Source organism: Accipiter gentilis, chromosome 4, assembly GCF_929443795.1.
Source record: "Accipiter gentilis chromosome 4, bAccGen1.1, whole genome shotgun sequence".
Lineage (NCBI taxonomy): Eukaryota > Metazoa > Chordata > Aves > Accipitriformes > Accipitridae > Astur > Astur gentilis.
Window position 1 is genome coordinate 29,685,545 of NC_064883.1, and position 18,381 is coordinate 29,703,925.

Here is an 18,381-nt window from a genome sequence, read left to right on the forward strand (position 1 = left end):
TGTGGTTACACGGTTTAATCTCTGTATTGTGAATGTCTCTCGTTCCTTCCTCTGCCCCCCAAGCAGTTTTGGATTTGTTTATACAGAAGAAAGGGGGAGCTGTGGTGGAAGTGGTGTCAGAAGGCTTGTGCAGCCAAGAAAGCACCCCACTGCCACATGAGCCACAGCACAACCCACCTCATCCAGGGAGGAGCGGGCTCTCCAGTCTCTTGCTTTGATCTGTTTAAAACTAATATATGGCTTTTACCAACAGCTCATAATGTATTCATCAATTCCATATATAACATCACTACTTTATATTTTATGTATGTACAAATACATGTGTATATAGTTGATCATTACATTGTTTTCTCTATTATAAAACAGAATGTATGTTCATGTACTTTTTCCAAAGATTTAAATATTTTTAAAACTTTTGGAAAAAGGAAGTCAGTAAGTAGTGTCCACAGTACATTTATCATGACATAGAAATTTAGACTTTGGGATAGACAGCCCTACTAATCAAAAGCATTATTTTTTAAGACACTTTTTTTTTTAAGAACTACCATGCAAAAGAATGAGAAAGCACACCAAAAGTTATTAAGTGAAAAATGAACAACAACCCCCTCCTGCAAAGGTTAGAAACAGACTTATAATGCTTATAATGCATGATTTGCTAAGGTAGCTGACAGACATTTATCCCAAGGTTTCATACAAGTCAAAGGTCATCTGCAAAGAAATGTGTAGCTCCCTTTATAAAAAATCTTTAGAAATTCAGAGGTCCTTCCACCTGCAGGATTTTGAACAGACAGTGAAACAGTAAAATATCAGGAGAGTGAACAGAGCAATAAAAAGAGATCTTTAATCACAGTGTTTAAAACCCAATTTTTTATTTATATTAAAAGGAAAATAAGGGAGGTCTAGTTATGTGCAGGTTCTAAATTTAGATCTTCTTAAATCAGCATGTACAGATTAATCACATCCAAGAGTTTTAAATGAGCCAGCAAAGAGCATTATGGACTGTTAATATTCATTCTCAATCAGTTTTCAAACATTGGAGTAGTTCCAGAACACTGAAAGAAAGCAAAGGTTGTGCCAATATTGAAAAAAGATATATAGGAATTGTAGTCCTATCAACATAATATTGATCCCAAGTATACAACAGGATGACTGACAGGAGATTCCATTAAGAAAGAATTAAAGAAGGATAATTTAATTAATGCAAATCAATAGGAATGTATGGACAAGTGAACATATACTCGGGACAACTCAATATCCTTTTCTGTGAGAATACAAGTTTGATAGATAAATGTAACTGTGTTGTAGAAATATATTTACACTTTGTAAAATATCTGACTGCATAAAATGTTGTTTGAGAAACTACATTAAAAATTTTAAAAATAAATTATTATTGTAATAGAAAATCATAATGGTGCATATTAAATAAAAAAAAGGCTGACAGACTTCAAATGTGGTCGTAGTGAACTGACCTTGACTCCTTATTGTTTAACTTATTTTGAATAACCTACAAGAAAACAATAAAATCACTGCTGATAAAATTTGCAGAGAGCACAGTGATTAGGAGAGTGACAAATAATTAAAAGAACAGACTGACATGATAGAATAATCTGATAAGCTAGTTGCAAAAATAGTGTGATGGAATACAACCAAATACCATTCCATCACTCCAAATGAAAGCTTTAAGAGTACACACTTAAAATGTGGGTCCTCAGCTACAAGTAGGGTACGAGGCTCCTGTGCTTTGAGGCCCTCATCTTCCTCTACATCCAAAAGGGTCAATGAATTCCAGACATACGAATGAGAATATTGAGTTTGGAGAAAGCAATACCTCAGTCCTCTATTGCCTCCGACATTAATACAAGTATTCCTGCATCACTGTACCTAGCAGTAGTATCTATGATTCAAGAAAGTTGTTAAAATATTGGAAAGACATAAGAATGAATTAATTTTATTGGAGTGAAAGCATCAGTGAATTCAATTCTAAATGAAGGAAATCAAGGGGTTGCTTGATTTCTATTTATAAGGATTCATAGGATTCTTGGAGAACCCTTCAGGAGGATAATAGTGAGCTCTCTAATCTGGCCAACAAAGCTACAGAAAGATTAAAAACTGATAACAAAAGCTAGGCAAACAAATAAAAGAAACAGGGCATATTTTGTTGTTCTGTTTCTTTTGTATGGCAAATTTGTAGTACTAATATTTGATTTCAGGGTTTTAAAGTGATCTATATGACACCGAAGACTTGGTCTCTTTAATGGGTACATCTTTGGTTTAAGACTTATTATGCCTCCCGAAACTGCCCTCTGCTCTTTGTTAGATTACTCAGTGTGACAAACAGACTCCAACATAACTGTTGTCACAGTGATGTGGCTGCCCAGCTCCCCGCTTAGTTTAGGGCTGTATTTCCACCTTTATCCTCAGCAGAGTGACTTGACCTTTAAACACCTCTGTTTAGGTGTACCCAAACACTTCTGTGGATTCAATGATCATTTCTATTTCATACAGCTCCATTGTCTCCGTTTCTTGGGGTTCTTCTAGAAACCAACAGTAATTTACTTAGAAAACTATTCAGCAGGTTCTTTGATTATTTTTTTCCTACTTTTTGGGGAACAAGGACTGACAGCTGTCTTTCCTCATTAGCCTTTCCAGCATTTACAGAAGCTTTGATATTAAGCTTCTCATGCTGAACTATTTTATAGTAAGCAGAACATTTTAGTGCAAAGGAAAGTAAAAAGCCACTGAAGACACTTAATTTCCTAAGTTTTCATCCAATCCCATTTATTCATCCAATAATTTTTTGCTTAAGAATTCTCAGCCTAAGAATTAGTTCTCTGTTTTAAATGGCAAAACGCGGGAGTTTCTGATCTTGAGATGCTTTACGTTGCTGTAGTTCACCCGTCTCCTTCACCTCAGTAAGACGCGCAGGCCTTATCACCCCAAAACTCTGAAGCAGAGGTGACTCCTTTATTTCAGTTGAGCAGAAATGATCTAACAGTATAAACTGAAACAGTACCTGAGTGTCAAATTTCTTGCTCAGTAAACCTTCCCAGATAAACTTCCTTGGATAATCTCCAGTACCAGACCTGACCTGAATATGAGAGTGCAAAAGCCATGGTTTATAGCTGGAAAAAGTGTCTAGCTGGCACTAGCTTCTAAGGAAGTCTGAGTTTTTACTAGAACTCGCACAGCAACAGAGCTGGGTGTTTATGGGGATTGTAATGAAGTGGTGGTCCTGTGCTGAGACACCCAATTAAACTCAGTCTTAAATCCTTCTGAGAGCTTGTTTGTTGGAGGACTCACTCCAGTAAATCACCCCTAATCTGTTAGATTAGGTTGTTGAAATCCATTGACCAAAACCACAGTGGTATATTTTCTGCCTGAATAAATATCCAGAATGATAGATACAGGCCTGAAAATGCTTGAGTTCAGTTATCTTTGCCAGTTGTATTCCAGGTTTTGCACACTGGTAAAAGTGTCATGAAAACATTTCCACAAAGTAATTTTTTTCAGATTTGCTAGAAAGAACAATAACCTTCCTTTGCTAGAATTTTAAAAGAACGCGCATAAACTAAGGGCGTTTTTGTTTTTTCCCTTCCAGATATTGAAATAAAAAAAAAAAGTCACAAGAGCTGTCTGGCTATAAATATGCCATTGCATAAGCACATTAATATGATAGAGTCACAGTATTTTGTTAGCTATTCCCAAGAGGCAAATTACATGAGGATAGGCTTCTAAAACTTTAGCAGCAGTAGTTGTGAAGATAAGAAGCACAAACATCAAAACAGAAATAATATACCAGACATAGTTAAGATTTTTCAGAGTCAAATTCTACTCATTTGCATTATGAAAATGTGCAACACCATAAATATCCCTAAATCAACCAAGTAACTGCAAATTTATATCACTGCAAATGACAGCACAATTTGACCTCCAGATACGGTATTTTTTACTGAAGGGAAAAGAATAAGTATTTGTTATGAGCTGTCTGCTGCTGTTGTTTATAATAAGACACAGTTTGTCATTGTTGCAAGATGAAACTACACACTTTTCAAAGCTCAGTTCATGGCTGTGTAAGGGAACAGGATTTTTAAATGTTCTTTCTAGAATATGTGAAATCTGAACAACTCTGTTGTAACTGTTTGCTGGCTCTACAAGAAAAATACCTTGAGGCAGTAAGGAAAACTGAACTTTATTAAAAGTTTCATAAAAGAAATGCATGTAAACTTGGAGAAAAAAAGAGGGGCTTAAGACGCAATAAGGCACTGTGTTATGTTTAGACCTACAAAGATACAAACCTGCAAAAGGTTTTGACTTCGTAAGTACTGTATAGTTCAATGCAAAGTCAAATGTTGCAAAACGTCTTTGGAAGTATGATCATATCTTGTTCTTCAAAGAGCATTTTATGAAATAGATCTAAGCTTATACTTTTGTTACTGCATTTTCTTTTTTGAAATACGTGAGACGTGGGGAGGCATGGGGGGAAACAAAAATGTGGCTCAAAATATTGGTTAACTGAGATACCTGAATTGAATAGCTCAAAAGAGATTTTAAATGGGATATATTACCTTTAACGCCTTTGACAACATGGAACTTAATCCTTAGGCAAAGCAGCTGCCGTTAATAATGGTTAAAAATAATTCCATTACTTAATCCCCAACTGTGAAATGAATCAGTATTTCTAGTCGAGTTATTAAGGGGGGTATCTGAACCTCACAAGGAAACTTCCATCCCCACAAGCATTCTTGTGTCAAACTAGTCCTTTGCCCAAAGGGCTTTTCCTGAAGAACAGGGATTGGCCTACATAGGTGGACAAACTTCAGCTGCTGTTTTTGCCATATTCATCTCTTTCTCCAGAGCTGTTCATTTTGACACAAATATCCTTCACGATTTCATTACAAAATCCTGTAAGTCAATGTTGTTTGATATATTAGCTTTTCTACTGTAAACAATGTAGAAAACTACTCCATATGAAAAGCTCTACCCTTCTTAGACAACATCTTTCCATTCTTCATCAGCATGCAGATTTGACTTAGAAATTGTAATGCTAATTTAGTTCTTCATAATTATGACTATTAGGTTTTAAATAATTCATTCTCTCTCCCTGCTGGATTACATACTTCAAAAAGTAAGCTTTGCTAAAATTACATGCTCTTGGATCTGGTAGCTTACAGAACTTGCTCATAATGCATATGAGACTATGGTCTACTTTCTTAAGAACCATTTAAAAATATTTCTGTAAAATACACTGCTATGATTCAGACCCTTGAGGGAGCAATAGGCATAATTGGTTCCAGTTTCTGCTTTTCACTTGCATAATTTAACTGACTCCTTTGTCCCTCAAGTAAAATGAAGGTGCTCTTCGAGCTGGACTGGGGTGTAGCCTGGCACTGGAAGCAACTGCTAGAAAACTAAGGCAGACCTGGGATACAAATGAGAACAACATAAAGGGACAGTGGCAGCTTACACACAGCACAAAATGAGGATTGCAAGGTAGCTCAACACATCAGACTTTGAAACGCTATCCTGTGCCATAACACCACTGGACTCGATAACCATCCCTACTCCATCTGATAGGTCCAAGGTCACATTCAGGACCACGCTTGTCTGCCTTTTCTCCAGACATCCCTTAAGTGTACTACTTCAGCAACTACAACAGCATGGTTCCATACAAGCTTTTATGTACCTCAACATTGCCAGGAATGCCTCACATTAGCAGTTCACAGGCTTTCCATAAGTAGTTTGTGAAACACCAAGTGAAGAGAAGTGTGAGGACAGCAAAGCACTCAGACATGTTGTCACACGTTGCGCTTACTGCCAAATCACACTGGTAGCAGAGTACCATGGTCTCTCCTCTCTTGCATCTCAACTAATGGGCATCACTGGTCAGTCTTTCTACCAGAGTTCCCCATGTTTAGCTTCTCATACATTGGATCAAAAGAAGAAGAAGAACTGGTCATGCTTATGGTTGCTTTGGAGCCTGCTCTTGCAGAGCAATAGAAACACAGCCCAGTTCAACACATATATTATAATTAGATTTTACAAGCATTTGGTTGTTCCCAATAGGTACTCAGCAGGCAACAGAGAAACGTCATCTAATTTTGTTCCCTAAAGGATGGAGTCTAGATCCTCAGCTTGAGATAAAGCTGCAGCTCCATTCCTGGATGTCTGTGACAGATGAGAGGGTCTCCTTTATTACCTGTACTCCACATTCGATTATTGTTAACCCTACATGGAAGTCACTGCAATGAGAATGCAAAATGTATACATAGGGACAGCTAATAGCAATGCTAATTAGTATTATATATGAGCGTTTAAATTAACTAGTTGTGATATGTTCTCACAGGCTCACCAGTGCTCAAAATTTGCCTCTCATTTACTATTTCATCCTTGTCTCAGAGCATAGTGGTACTGATTATTTTGGGTTACTTCAAATGCCTCATTCTGGATGTGCAGACCTCACATTCTCACACATCTTCAGTGCAAAGAGGGCAGCTTCCATTTCTGTGCACAGCCATTAAATAGGTTGTCATTTGCATCTCTTTTAAAGCCTACTTCCAGTGAAAGTCTGGGAACATTCATTATAAAAATGCAGACTGCATTTCTCTTAAATCAATTAAAATGACAAACATCATTATAGATTTCCTCAGGTAAAGAGAATTTACACATCAGCTGGCCTCACAAAAGGCCCTTAATTTTTTTATTACTTTTTTGCAGTTAACTCCTTGGATGCTCAAAGTATCCGTATTTATACAGAGACCCACTTATCTTCAAACAAACACTTCCCTTTGATCTGAGCTTCTGTCATTCCTACCTACCTTCATGGATAAAGAAGATGATAGATCTTAGTATGAAGCTCACAATCTAGCACTCAAAACAAAAAATTCAGAGAAATTCATCTGTAACGTTCACGTGAGTGGAACAGTGGTGTTTGTAGCACAGGTTCATCGTTTGCCCAGCGTGGGGAATCCTATCAGAACACCTCTGGAAGTGTCAGCTTCTCTCCAGCAAAGCTCTCCCCTGGCCAGCTGGCTGCTGACCCTGTGGAATGTACTAGCTCAGCAGAGTAGGGGCTGATCTGCTCTAATTCCCTCTCTCTCAAGCTTTTATTTCCCACCAGAGGGCATATACTGTGAGCACACAACTGCCTTCAGAGGAATTCAAAATATATATTGTGTACCAGATAAATGAACTGACTCGAATGCCCGGATTTTGTACTCGATTCTATTCAAAGAGGCTATTAATTCATCCTGTTGCTTACTGGGTAAATTATTCCACTTGCTAAAAAAGCAGTTGGTTCAGTATACTTTTGTTTGACTTCGTAGAGCGCTGGATGTGCAGTGCTTTTGAATAAGGCCATTCATTTATTTAGCTACTGAGCTAGCTGGTGGTACTGTACTGGTATTCACCCTCGTCTCCGAATACCACGGAAATAGTTGCTCCCTGGGTTGTACGTTTTTAAAATCTCATGCCTAAAATTTTGATGTAAATATTAGTCATTAAAGCTGTTACAAAAATATGTGGCTACCGTGGTAATTAAGGTGAATTATGTGGAACTTAGGCGTGCGTAGGAGGATGGCTGTGAGGAGGGGAGGACGCAACAAAGCAGACTGCCAGGGTGGTGGTGGGTCTCCTGAGGATAACCGAGGTCCATAAAATGGGTGGATTACGGCACGTTTTGAAACGTTCATTATCATGTGTAGCTATACAAGCAAGGAAGAGAGAGGGTGGGGAAGAGGAAGGAACCAGCGAGAAAGAAACAAGGAAAAAAGAATTGAAAAAAAATAAAGGAGAGAACCGTTCGCTCAGTGCACACGGGAGAGACTCCCCGGGATCAGCACTTCGACGGCTTCTCGGGCCGCAAGACCGAACCCGCCATCACCCAGAGCAGCTCCGGGAGACTCCTGGGGACAGGCCGGCCCAGGGGCTTCTCCTCGGCCTCAGCCTGGCCGGCGGAGCCAGCCGGCCGCCTCCGCGCAGCCCTCGCCCTTCGCTGCGAGGGCGCTTGCCGGAGAGGCAGCGGCCTGCCATGGCGGCGGGAAGAAGAGAAGGCGCTTGAGAGGGGACGGGCGGCGGGGACACCCGTGTGGGGCCCGGCCGTGCCGCGGGGCGCGGCGGGCGGACTACGTTTCCCGGCGAGCCCCTGGCGGCCTCGGGGCGGTGCGAGAGGAGAGGAGAGGAGAGGACAGGAGGCGAGGGGAGGGAAGGGCGCCTCCGTGGGAGACCTAACATGGGCGCCTGAAGCCGGGGCGAAGGTAGGGGTGGGCCGTGGGCTGGGGTGTTGCTAGGCCGCGCTCGGCCCGCGGGGAGAGGCCGGTCCGAGGAGCTGGGCGGGTTTGCGCCCAGCCCTGCCGGAGGGGGAGGGCCGGGGCCGGGCACCCCGCCCCGCTGCCGCCGGGGGGGTGGCTGCCTATGGCCCGGCGCCTCTCAGCCCTTCTCCCGTGCAGTCGGCTGCAGGCGCCCTGAGGAGGGAGGCTGGGCTGAGCCGAGCCGAGCCGAGCCGAGCCCGCCCCGCCGGACGCGGCCCGGCGGCCGAGCAGGAGGCGGCGGGCGGTGAGGGGACGGGACGGGGACATGGCGGAGACCGGCTCCGTGCACGCCACCAGGTTCGAGGCGGCCGTGAAGGTGATCCAGAGCCTGCCCAAAAATGGTGAGTGTGGCCTGGGGGGCGGCGGGGCGGGGGGGACTCCGGTGGCATCGGCGCGGGGCCTCGCCGCCCGGCTGGCACCTGCGAGGCGGGCAGGGCCCGGAGGGCGGGGGGAGGCGAGGCCCCTCTCCTGCCGCCGGCCGCTTCCTCCGGGGCAAGCGGCGCCCGGGCAGGGGCGGTGGCGCGGCCCGCCGGGTGGCCCAGGCCGGGGCGGTAAGGCCGCGCTCCCTCAGCCGCCCCGGCGGCGGCTGGAGAACCGCTGGGTTGCCTCCGTCTTAGTGCTGCCCGTTGGCCTTTCCTGAAGCAAGCGCCGGTTCGGGGGCTTCCGAGCCCAGGACAGAAGTTCCGCAGCCAGGCGCCTGGAGGAGGGGTCCTGTCAACATCCCGCGGTGCGGGGAACCCCGGGGAAGGGCCTCTGCCCCCTGAAATCCTGAAGTTGGTTTGCCGGCTTCAGAGCTGTTACCACGAGTTCTCTCTGCTGAAAGAGTTAAAAGAACGAAAAAGAAAAAGAAAAAATCGGAATATATTTTTTTGATAAGAGTAATAAAAAAAATAGTTGGTTATTACATGCGTCATTAATTCTGGTGTAAGTAAAACTGGCTTTGTTGAGGTACTAAGGTAAAGGTCGCTGTAAACTTCTCCTAGTGACTAGAATCGAACGTCAAAGTATTTGATTTAATGGATTGGTTATGAGTCTTCCCTGCCAGCTGTTACAGTTTTGTATTTGCATTTTCTACCTCTACAAAAGTGTGTTCCACAAAGGAAGAAGAGAAAATAATAACAGGAGATACAGCAAAACTGTTATTGAAAGTGCTGTCAAATACCCAAAGTAAACAAAAACACCGTGGAAGGCTGTCTTTTGGGTTTGTTGTGTTTGGTTTTGTTGGTTTGGTTTGGTTGGGTTTTTTTTGGTTTTGTTTTTTTTTGTTAAGTTCAGGAGTCTTTCAATAAGTTACTGTTTGTAACAGTAAAGTGACTTGCAAGATACTTTGTTTACTGGGAGCTAAACCTGTCCCTTTAAACTGAGTGAAAGGACACTTGCTTTATATTACTTAATACTCTTTTTTGTTTGTTTGTTTTATTCTAATTGTGGAGTCTGACCTTATGAATAGTAAAGGTTATAGTCCCTTAAACTCAGTCTGAAACTTGCTGTTTGTAAAGTAAATATTGTCAGTGGTGCTGATTTGTGGTAGATGAAGTGAAGATCTCTGTTGACTTAAATTGTACTGCTGTGAATCAGGCTGTAACAAACTGCAGGCTATTTTCTCACAGAAGTACTAAGCTTGTAAAATACTCGTTAATATTCTTGATTACAATTTAATTGTATTTTAAAATGCTTTCAATAGGTTCATTCCAGCCAACGAATGAAATGATGCTGAAGTTCTATAGCTTTTATAAGCAAGCAACCCAAGGACCCTGTAACATCCCACGACCTGGATTTTGGGATCCAATTGGTAGATATAAATGGTAACTTTTCATGAGTTATTGTTTTAGTTTGGTTGTGTTTGTTTTTTGGTTTGGGGTTTTTTATTTTTAATGCTTAGAGTGGAGGTCTTTAGAAGAGTGGCACTTGGAGGAAGAGTTCAGTGAGTTTATTTCTCTCTTAAAAAAAGAACATTCACAACCTTCGATGCTTGAATTTGTTTTCTGTCTTGCGTTCCAACTTTCTAGCTCAGATAACCTACAACTTCTCAGAGTTGTAGGTGAAAACATTCCCTTGGGTTCTGCAGGTGGGCAGGTTTTTCTTGAGCAAGCACCATCATGGTACCTCTACAGTGTCCAATGTTGTACAGTGAAATTGTAGGTGCTCTGCAGAATGAGTGATGTGGATGAGTGTCTGGAATTCTTCCTTCTTAAGTTGTCACGTATGACATGAGCCCGAAGTCAGTGCTCCTTGACAGTCATTGATACAGCTTCAGGCTCTTGGGGAGAGGTCTGGTTCATGTGTCTTTCTGGCTTGTCTGCTTAGTGGCAGGGCTTCCCACTGTCTGTATTTTCCTTGTGCTGGGAAGACTTCTGATTCATCAAATTGCTAAGATCTGTTTGAAAAGCCATGTGAATGCTTTGCTTCTTATATTTTAACAACGATTTGTCCTGAAGAACAAGTATTATTGCTGTCTTTATGGTCATGGTTGTCTTGGGATCTGTGAAATTACTCCTTTGACTTCTTTTCTTCTTTCTTTCTTCCTTCCTTCCTCCCCAGTCTCCCCAAGTCAGGGTGAAGGGGGTATCTTTGCAGAGGACTAGGGCACTAAGCTTCCACCCACCTGGTTGGTTGTAGCTGAAATGTGAGCCACCAACCTTGGGGTTTTGCTGTAAGTGGGACAAGTACTCTGGCAAGAGGAAGGGATGGTGTCAAATCAAGTGCAAGACTGAGTAAGGAAATGTTTTATTCCAGTCTGTGTTCTGACAGATTCCTTGTGCAATACTTCTGATGAATTTGATTGGAGTCTTCTGTCCTGCAGAGTTGGAGAGGGGGAGATTTTTTATTTTTATTTTTATTTTTTTAGGTCATAAGTAGCTGCTGTAGTAACTGGGGGGGGGGGGGGGGGGGGCTATGGTTAAACCATTTGCCTGCTAGACTGATGTGTCTTTTCCCAATTGCTAAACTCAAAAGGACAGACTTCTCTTGTAGCCTGTTCTAACTTGCTGAAAACTGTTTGTAAGTACTGGCTGAAGTCTCTGTGCCTGGTCTTTTGCGGCAGCAGAGGGTCTTAAAAAAAAAAAAAAAATCAACCTAATCAAAAGGGAAATGTGTGTGTGTCTCCTTTCTGGGCTTGTTAACAACTTACAGGATACAAGATCATAGCTGGTCAGCGAGGAACTCTTCAGTCTCCAGGCTGTTCAGTTTGTTGCTTCTTTGTTGATGTACCTCTATGTGATTATCCTAGCAAATTATATATTTGGACTTTAAATAAAAAAAAATAATTGTGAATTGTTGTTGCATTTTATTTGTATCAGAGAAACTTTGGGCATTACATAACCGACCTACTTAAGGGCAGGCTAAAAAAATCCAGTAGGCCCTGAAGATACTGAAGCTGTATGCAACTTTTTCCTAGGGATGCTTGGAGTGCCTTGGGAGACATGTCCAAAGAAGAAGCCATGATAGCCTATGTTGAAGAGATGAAGAAGGTAAGTTTACTAATGAGCAGAAAGGATCTTCTAGAACAAATGTTCCAGAAAGAAATTAGGGAACGTGAGGAGGTTCTTGCTGACTACTACTGTCAAAGCTCCAAATGCATTATTCGCTACATGAACTGTTACATTTCAGTACTATACTGTTTGGCCCATGGGGAGAAGAAAACTATGTAGTTCTTTCCAAAGCTGTAGAATTTGGGTTGTTTTCAGAGAAACATGAGAGCTCTAGCTGATATGAAACTTAAATGACAGAGCTAAAGAAAGTGAAGTATTGAGATCATGGTAAACGAGGCAGTGGGGAAAACAGTGGAACTTAAAGTACAACAACAACAAAAAAAGCTGATTTACTACAAACTGCCTCAGTTCTCGGAGTTGAGAGAGGTAAGTGATCCTTATCTTAGAAAGGAAGAAAACCAACCCTCCAGAAGGACTTCAGGAGCAAGAGTCTCACTCTTATGACTGGAGACGTGACTATAATCAAATATGTAAACTTAATCGTCTTTGATTTTTTTTTTTTTTTTTTTTTTTCCAAGAAGAACTCAGCAACCTAAATTTTATGTGCTTGTCATGAAAATATTCCTTGTGTATTACAGTTGCAGTCAAACAGTTAGAACTGAGTAATTTGGTCTGTCTTTTTTGGAGTAGATGTGTAACTTGTAAATAGTCATAGTTGCTATATTAAGCAGAAATTGCAGCATTAACTAAAGTAAACATTCAGAATTAAAGATTCTTGTCTTTTATTAACTAGCCCTTTTCACTGCAGTCTTTTCACTGAAGCTCTTCTAGATGGCCTTACCAGTTTAAAGATTATTGACTGTCAATCTGGATAAAAGTATAATTGTAATTTAGTAATATAATGAGATTAGCATCAAGGAGAGAAAATGTAAGTTCTACTCTGAATACACTTGCTTTTGTCCTCAGCCACTAACTTGACATTGAACTCTTAAAATGTTTAATGATTGATACAACAAAAACTTTTACTAGGCGAGGAGCTGGAGTCTGACTACTGTTCTTTTTCCTGTGTGTAATTTTGGTGGTATTATTGTAGCTGCTTTAAAATGAAAAATAAACTAATCCAGAAAACACGGAAGGCCAATTATTATTCATTTGGTCAAAAATCCACTAAATGTTAATAATTCATTTTGAATGCGTGCACAAGATTTAGTGCTTCATTACAAATCTTGGATTCAGAATGTGCTAATACTTCAGTAGAGTACCTTATTTTTTTTTCAGTGCAGTAACTGGTTTGGTTAGGACACTAAAACTTAAGTGAAACTGCAATATTTGTTCTAAGAAAACCTGTGAGGAAGTCTACTTACTTGACCCTAGTGAAGCACAAATATTCTGCCTCTGTACAGATTACATGTAAGGATTGGAAAGCAAATGACTTCTTGCCTCGCTCAGCTTTGAAACTGGGTGATCTGTTTACCCTGCTTTGGTGCTGTTTCAGCTCTCACATTTGAAATACGAGCTTCAGCTTTTCCCAACCCATTTAATTCTGCTTGAAATGTCAATGGAAGTGCATTTCAAATGGATCCACTGGGTTGTTCTATCAGCACATACTGCACTAATCCTTGTGGTGTTACTGTGGGCATTCTGCTGTTGCTGCATAGGTATCCGTATCTAAGGGGGCAAAAACCCACTTGTATACTGGTATCACGGGACTGTGTTTAAGGGTGTATAACATTGCCCTATCCCGCCCCCTGCCTCTAGGGCATGTCCTTAGCATTTGCACATTGTGTTTGGGCTATACATGCATCAGATGACCCTGTCATGAGATACTTTTATTTCCCTTCATGTGGTAGCCTTGAAAATTGCAGCTGTTGAGGAATGTGTCTGTGAGGTTTTGAGGTGCTGGCGGGAGATGACCAAATGTGTCTTAGTCTTAGCTAAGATCAATCTGAGCTCAGGTGCATTTTATATATAGTTAATTTATCTTCCAAGTAGCATTTCTGATATTTTATATTGCAATACTGTTTAAACTCATTTATTTACACTTCAGATATATTGTTTTGTTATATATTAGAAATGAGTGTTAGAATAAAGAAGTGTTAACACTATATGGTGTTTCTAATTTAAAACAACAGTCTTCATACATGCATTGTCTGACATCCAAAGAAAACAGTAGTTTGGGATATGTAATTGTCGTAGTTTAATTTACTTTGCACTTTCAGATTTTAAGATTGCATGTTATGCCTAGTGGCTATACAAGTAAGCAATTTTATTATTTTTTTGTGTGGAAGTATATGTTCTTCTCTTGCTCACCTAAAAGCTAACAGTTACAGAACTTAGTTTAACAGAAATTGTGTGGTAAGATTCTAAGAATTGCTCCAAGTTGCAGAGAGTATATTGATGTGTGTTTAGATGAAGAACAGTTAATGTGCAGACATCATAGATATGCACAGATGAAACACTTTACAGTGCAGACTATAGAAGTAAATACATAGCAAATACAACTGTTATTCTAGAATAGGTTTCTTGTTTCTCTCAATGGTATTGAAGTTAAAAAAAAAAATTAAAGAAAAAAAATCACAAAACTGTCCTGTCTCTGGTTCTTATCCAGATCTGTATCTGAGCACTGAGCATTTCTTTCTAACAAATATGGAATGAATTATATGCACTGAATAGATCAGAGAAGTGGCAATGAAAATGCACTTTGATAGGATCGTTGTCTCTCGGTATCCTTGATTGATTTGCAAGTGTTGACTTGTTATGTGCTAGCCTGCCTGGAGCTCCTGCTTTGTGAAGTAATTCTGTAGCTTTTGCTTCTACTACTTAGTGATGTGCTTGGTGCTTTTGAGTAGTATGTTCTGTGGCAACTTGTACCTCCATCTGTTGCTTTCTTAGTGCTCTTCTGGAGGAAGGGGTGTACTGTGGCGGTTAGTTTGCTTCTACCTGAATCTCTTCCTAGGTATTGTCTCTTTTAAATAATAATTTAAAAAGTAGAGCATGAAAGAGGAACAAAGCTATTGGCAAAAAGCTTGGTTGAAAGGACTTAAACTAGAATGGCACAATAATATTGTATGCTTTTAAAATAATATTAAAGTATTGAATTTCCTCTGTTTAATCTATTTTAGGTTTAAGATTTTGCATTCCTATCAGATGATCAATGGTATTGGTTTTGTAATTTAAAATGAAGGATTTTTCATCAAAGGAAGAGCTCCAAATGACTTCAAGAGCAGAATTTGGTTCTAGTTTGCTCTGCTAAGTATGTCTTTGCACTGTCCCAATTTTGCTCTATTCTGTCCATTTTGTTATTTGGGTCTAGATGGATCCAGTAGGGCACTTTTGATCTGCTCTTTACATTCCATTGAAGATGGCAGGGTTTAACAAATACGAAGAATCCTCTAAGAAAAAAAGTCTTTCAGTTTCGTTTCCTCTGTGGGAAAACTTGTCTATAAAATAAATTGCATCAGATAACAGCAGCCTGTTGAACTTTGAGTTGGTTTAGTTTGAAATTGCTGAAATAATGCATTCCAAGGTCTACTAATACTGTGTTGAGGCGGTCCTTTAGTGGTGGAAAATGCATTAGCTCTCCCATCTTTTCTTCACCTAAGAAAAGTTAATACAGCTAGTTAAGATTATTTTTTGGTAAATTAGGTTTATGTTGTTTTCTTTAGTAAAAAAAAAAAAAAAAAAAAGCCAAAAACACCACTAAAAAATCAGAATAACGTGTTAAGTGACTTGGTGAAATGCTACTGAGTTTTACAATGAGCAGCAGTTTCTAAAATCAGTTGAAATGAATGAATCATTGAAATGCTGTTTTATAAGATGCTTCATATTTTGGACTTGTGCAGATTCTTGAGAGTATGCCAATGACGGACAAAGTTGAAGAATTACTGCAAGTAATAGGCCCGTTCTATGAAATAGTAGAAGATAAAAAGAACAGAGGATCTGACCTAACCTCAGGTTCGGACAAATAACTTCGTTTGTACTACTAATAATCACAACTCCAGATTTCTTTTGGCTTGTTTTCTGTAAATGATTTTAAAGCTAAATGTTGCATCTTTCTGTTCATTCTCTTTACCATATGGCAGTTCGAATGGAGAAAGTCTCTAAGTATTTGGAAGGTAGGAATAATAAATTATGTGTATGTTCATCTTTTCCATTGTTTTTGGTGCTGTAGTAACATCCTGCTAACGCTTGTGACTTCTGGGCTTGCCACCTCATTAGGCTGGATTTTGTTTTATTTTGCTTTTGAGGTACAAAACAAAGTCAGACCCAGGAAGCTGCCTTTTTAGTCCTTGTCTACAGGCTTTTTGAGCTGCTGAAGGAAGCCTCTTCCCGAAAAAAGGAGAGTATTTAAAACCAACAGCTCCTCCAACCAAGTCTAGTTTCTGCCTTTCCGTTAATAAAAGGAACAACTATTTGAAATGTGTACTGCTACATCCTGATGTAGCTGTGGATTATCAAACAGCATGGAGAGCTGGTAATCCAGGTCTGTCATCAGATCTAAAATAAGAAAAAAAAAAAATCCACAATCAAGATCCATGCTTTTTTAATCATGGTTTCTCTAATACATACAAAATCTAAGATGTGCAACTTTCAAGTTAAGTTTTCTGACACTCAAGTTCATGAAGGGAATACCTATTTAAACCTATTTATAGGAATACCTATTTATACCTATTTTAAATCTCTGACAAGTGGCAAACCTAGCGGTATTATAGCTGCATAAAAATCAGTGTGGTGATTTTTATTTAGCAATACCATTGTGAGAATGTTTTGACAATAAGTTATTATGTTACAGGTACTGTGTTCATAAGGTTGTAATACAAGGCTTACAGTTGTTTAAATCTGGCTTAATATTACAGTTAAGTTTTGTCATGTTGCATTTCAATTTTTGGAACAGTTTTTTAAAAAAAAACATTGCACAAATTAATTGACTTAATGTGTTTAAGAAGTAGGAGTCAGCTGGTTAAGTTACCTTTTGTGTGTGGCTTTTCCCCCCCCCACCTTAAAGGAACATAGTTTTGAGTTTTGGTAACAAGTCTCAGAGAAACAGAAATAGTTTTTCTTTTTTTTTGAGGAAAGGTAATGGTAGAAGTTTTTAAATGGCCATTTTGAAAGCTCTGTGGCTTTTTTCTCAGATAAAATTGTGTATGCTTTATCTATGGGATTTAATGAGCTTGCCTGACAGCTGGATTGACAGGCAAGATTATAAGAGTATCAGTAGATTCAGGTCAGTGATCTGTGTAATAAGGATTTACTTGGACTTGGTGTCTGTGGCACAGTGCCAAAAGCCACTTCTTGAAAAAGTGTCTTATCTAGGCAAACAGAGAATCACAGAAGTTAAACCATACCTGTTTCAATGACAAATTTAGCATACTTGTTTTTTAAAGAGGCAGCTTAAACACGAGGCAGTGTAAATAGAATAACAAATTTTCTGTCAGTGTTGCAATAAATCTGGTGATGTGTCGTCATTTGTACGGTTTAAAGCTGCAACATCTAATTATGCCACAATGAATTAAGACAGAATTTTTGCAAAGTCAGTTGTATAACTTTACCATTGCATTTAAGACTTTGAAACCTTTTCTTCAGCGGTCTTACCTCTTCCCCAATTAAAAGTAAAGTTCAAAATAATTATTATTGTTTACAGTACAGGTCTCAAAATGTTTCACAGAAGTATGGAAGCATGACTACCTTCAGTCTTCCAGATGCATGCTAAGGAATAGAACCAATCTGCCCAAGTCTGTGTTTGAGATGATGTAGGCACTGGTGACAATACCGTTAAAAATTGACACATGGTTATGTGTTGATTGTGTTCCTTCAGTCCTGTTTCTTCCCCTGCCCCCAAGCCTCTGCTCTGTAGTTTCCATTGTGTAAGGTGTTTTTTTCATGGACAGGCAATTGGTATGTTCTGGAAACTGGGACCCTTCTCTTGAGTCTCTTACTTCATACTATACTCCCCCCATCTTCTGGCCCATTCTTTTTTGAGTTTGCCTTCCATTCTTCTTCCATCACATTTTAATCTGTATGAAGATTATTATCTAATTGTTTAAGAATTGCATGCCACTTCCTCAAAATCAACAGTATTCTTGAACTAGTTTAACAGATTGGAAGTTTAGTGAACATCAGCTATGGCTGGTGTATTGTCTCTAGCAGATTGGCCTCAACAGAAAAGTGTAGCTCTTTAAAATTGAATTTCTGCTCCTTATGCTTTCATTGAAAATGTTAAATATAAACTATTGAAATACTGTCTTCCTGAATCAGTAGAGCTTGTGGCTCTCCTTAATAAAGAGCACTGAAGCCTGACATGCCAGCATTAAAATGACTTGTAACATCTACTAGACAGCTAGGACAAACTTCTTGGATCCATGGGTTATAAATATCCAGACTTGGATGTGTTGTAAAGAAGGGAAAATGGAGAATTCCCTCAATAGGCTGAGGAAATTTGAGTGGTATTTCAAAAGCATGTAACCTGGGTGGTGTTTTGAAAGCTCATCCTGCAGCTGTGTGAGAAGCTTAGGTTCTCCGGAAAGTTCAGTCAGTAATCTCCTTCTGACAGGTATGAAGTACTTCTTTGTAGAGAAAATTATTAAATTACTTTCAGGTACATAAAATACTAGACATCAAAGAAGAAAGTGGGCTCTTAGTTGTCA

The 18,381-nt window shown here is 39.8% G+C and overlaps 1 protein-coding gene across 2 annotated transcripts in view; it reads left to right on the forward strand.

Moving 5' to 3' along the window:
• Positions 1-8,222: 8,222 nt before the first annotated feature.
• The window catches only part of ACBD5 (acyl-CoA binding domain containing 5), a 31,089-nt gene continuing 20,930 nt past the window's right edge, over positions 8,223-18,381 (forward strand). The window contains exons 1-5 of one of the 2 annotated variants that reach the window (XM_049798343.1): positions 8,223-8,647; positions 9,991-10,111; positions 11,704-11,776; positions 15,580-15,691; positions 15,820-15,852. In XM_049798343.1, the coding sequence (XP_049654300.1) occupies positions 8,572-8,647; positions 9,991-10,111; positions 11,704-11,776; positions 15,580-15,691; positions 15,820-15,852 (415 nt within the window). In that variant the 5' untranslated portion in view covers positions 8,223-8,571. The remainder of the gene's footprint in view (positions 8,648-9,990; positions 10,112-11,703; positions 11,777-15,579; positions 15,692-15,819; positions 15,853-18,381) is intronic. The other variant, XM_049798344.1, reaches the window with a different exon arrangement.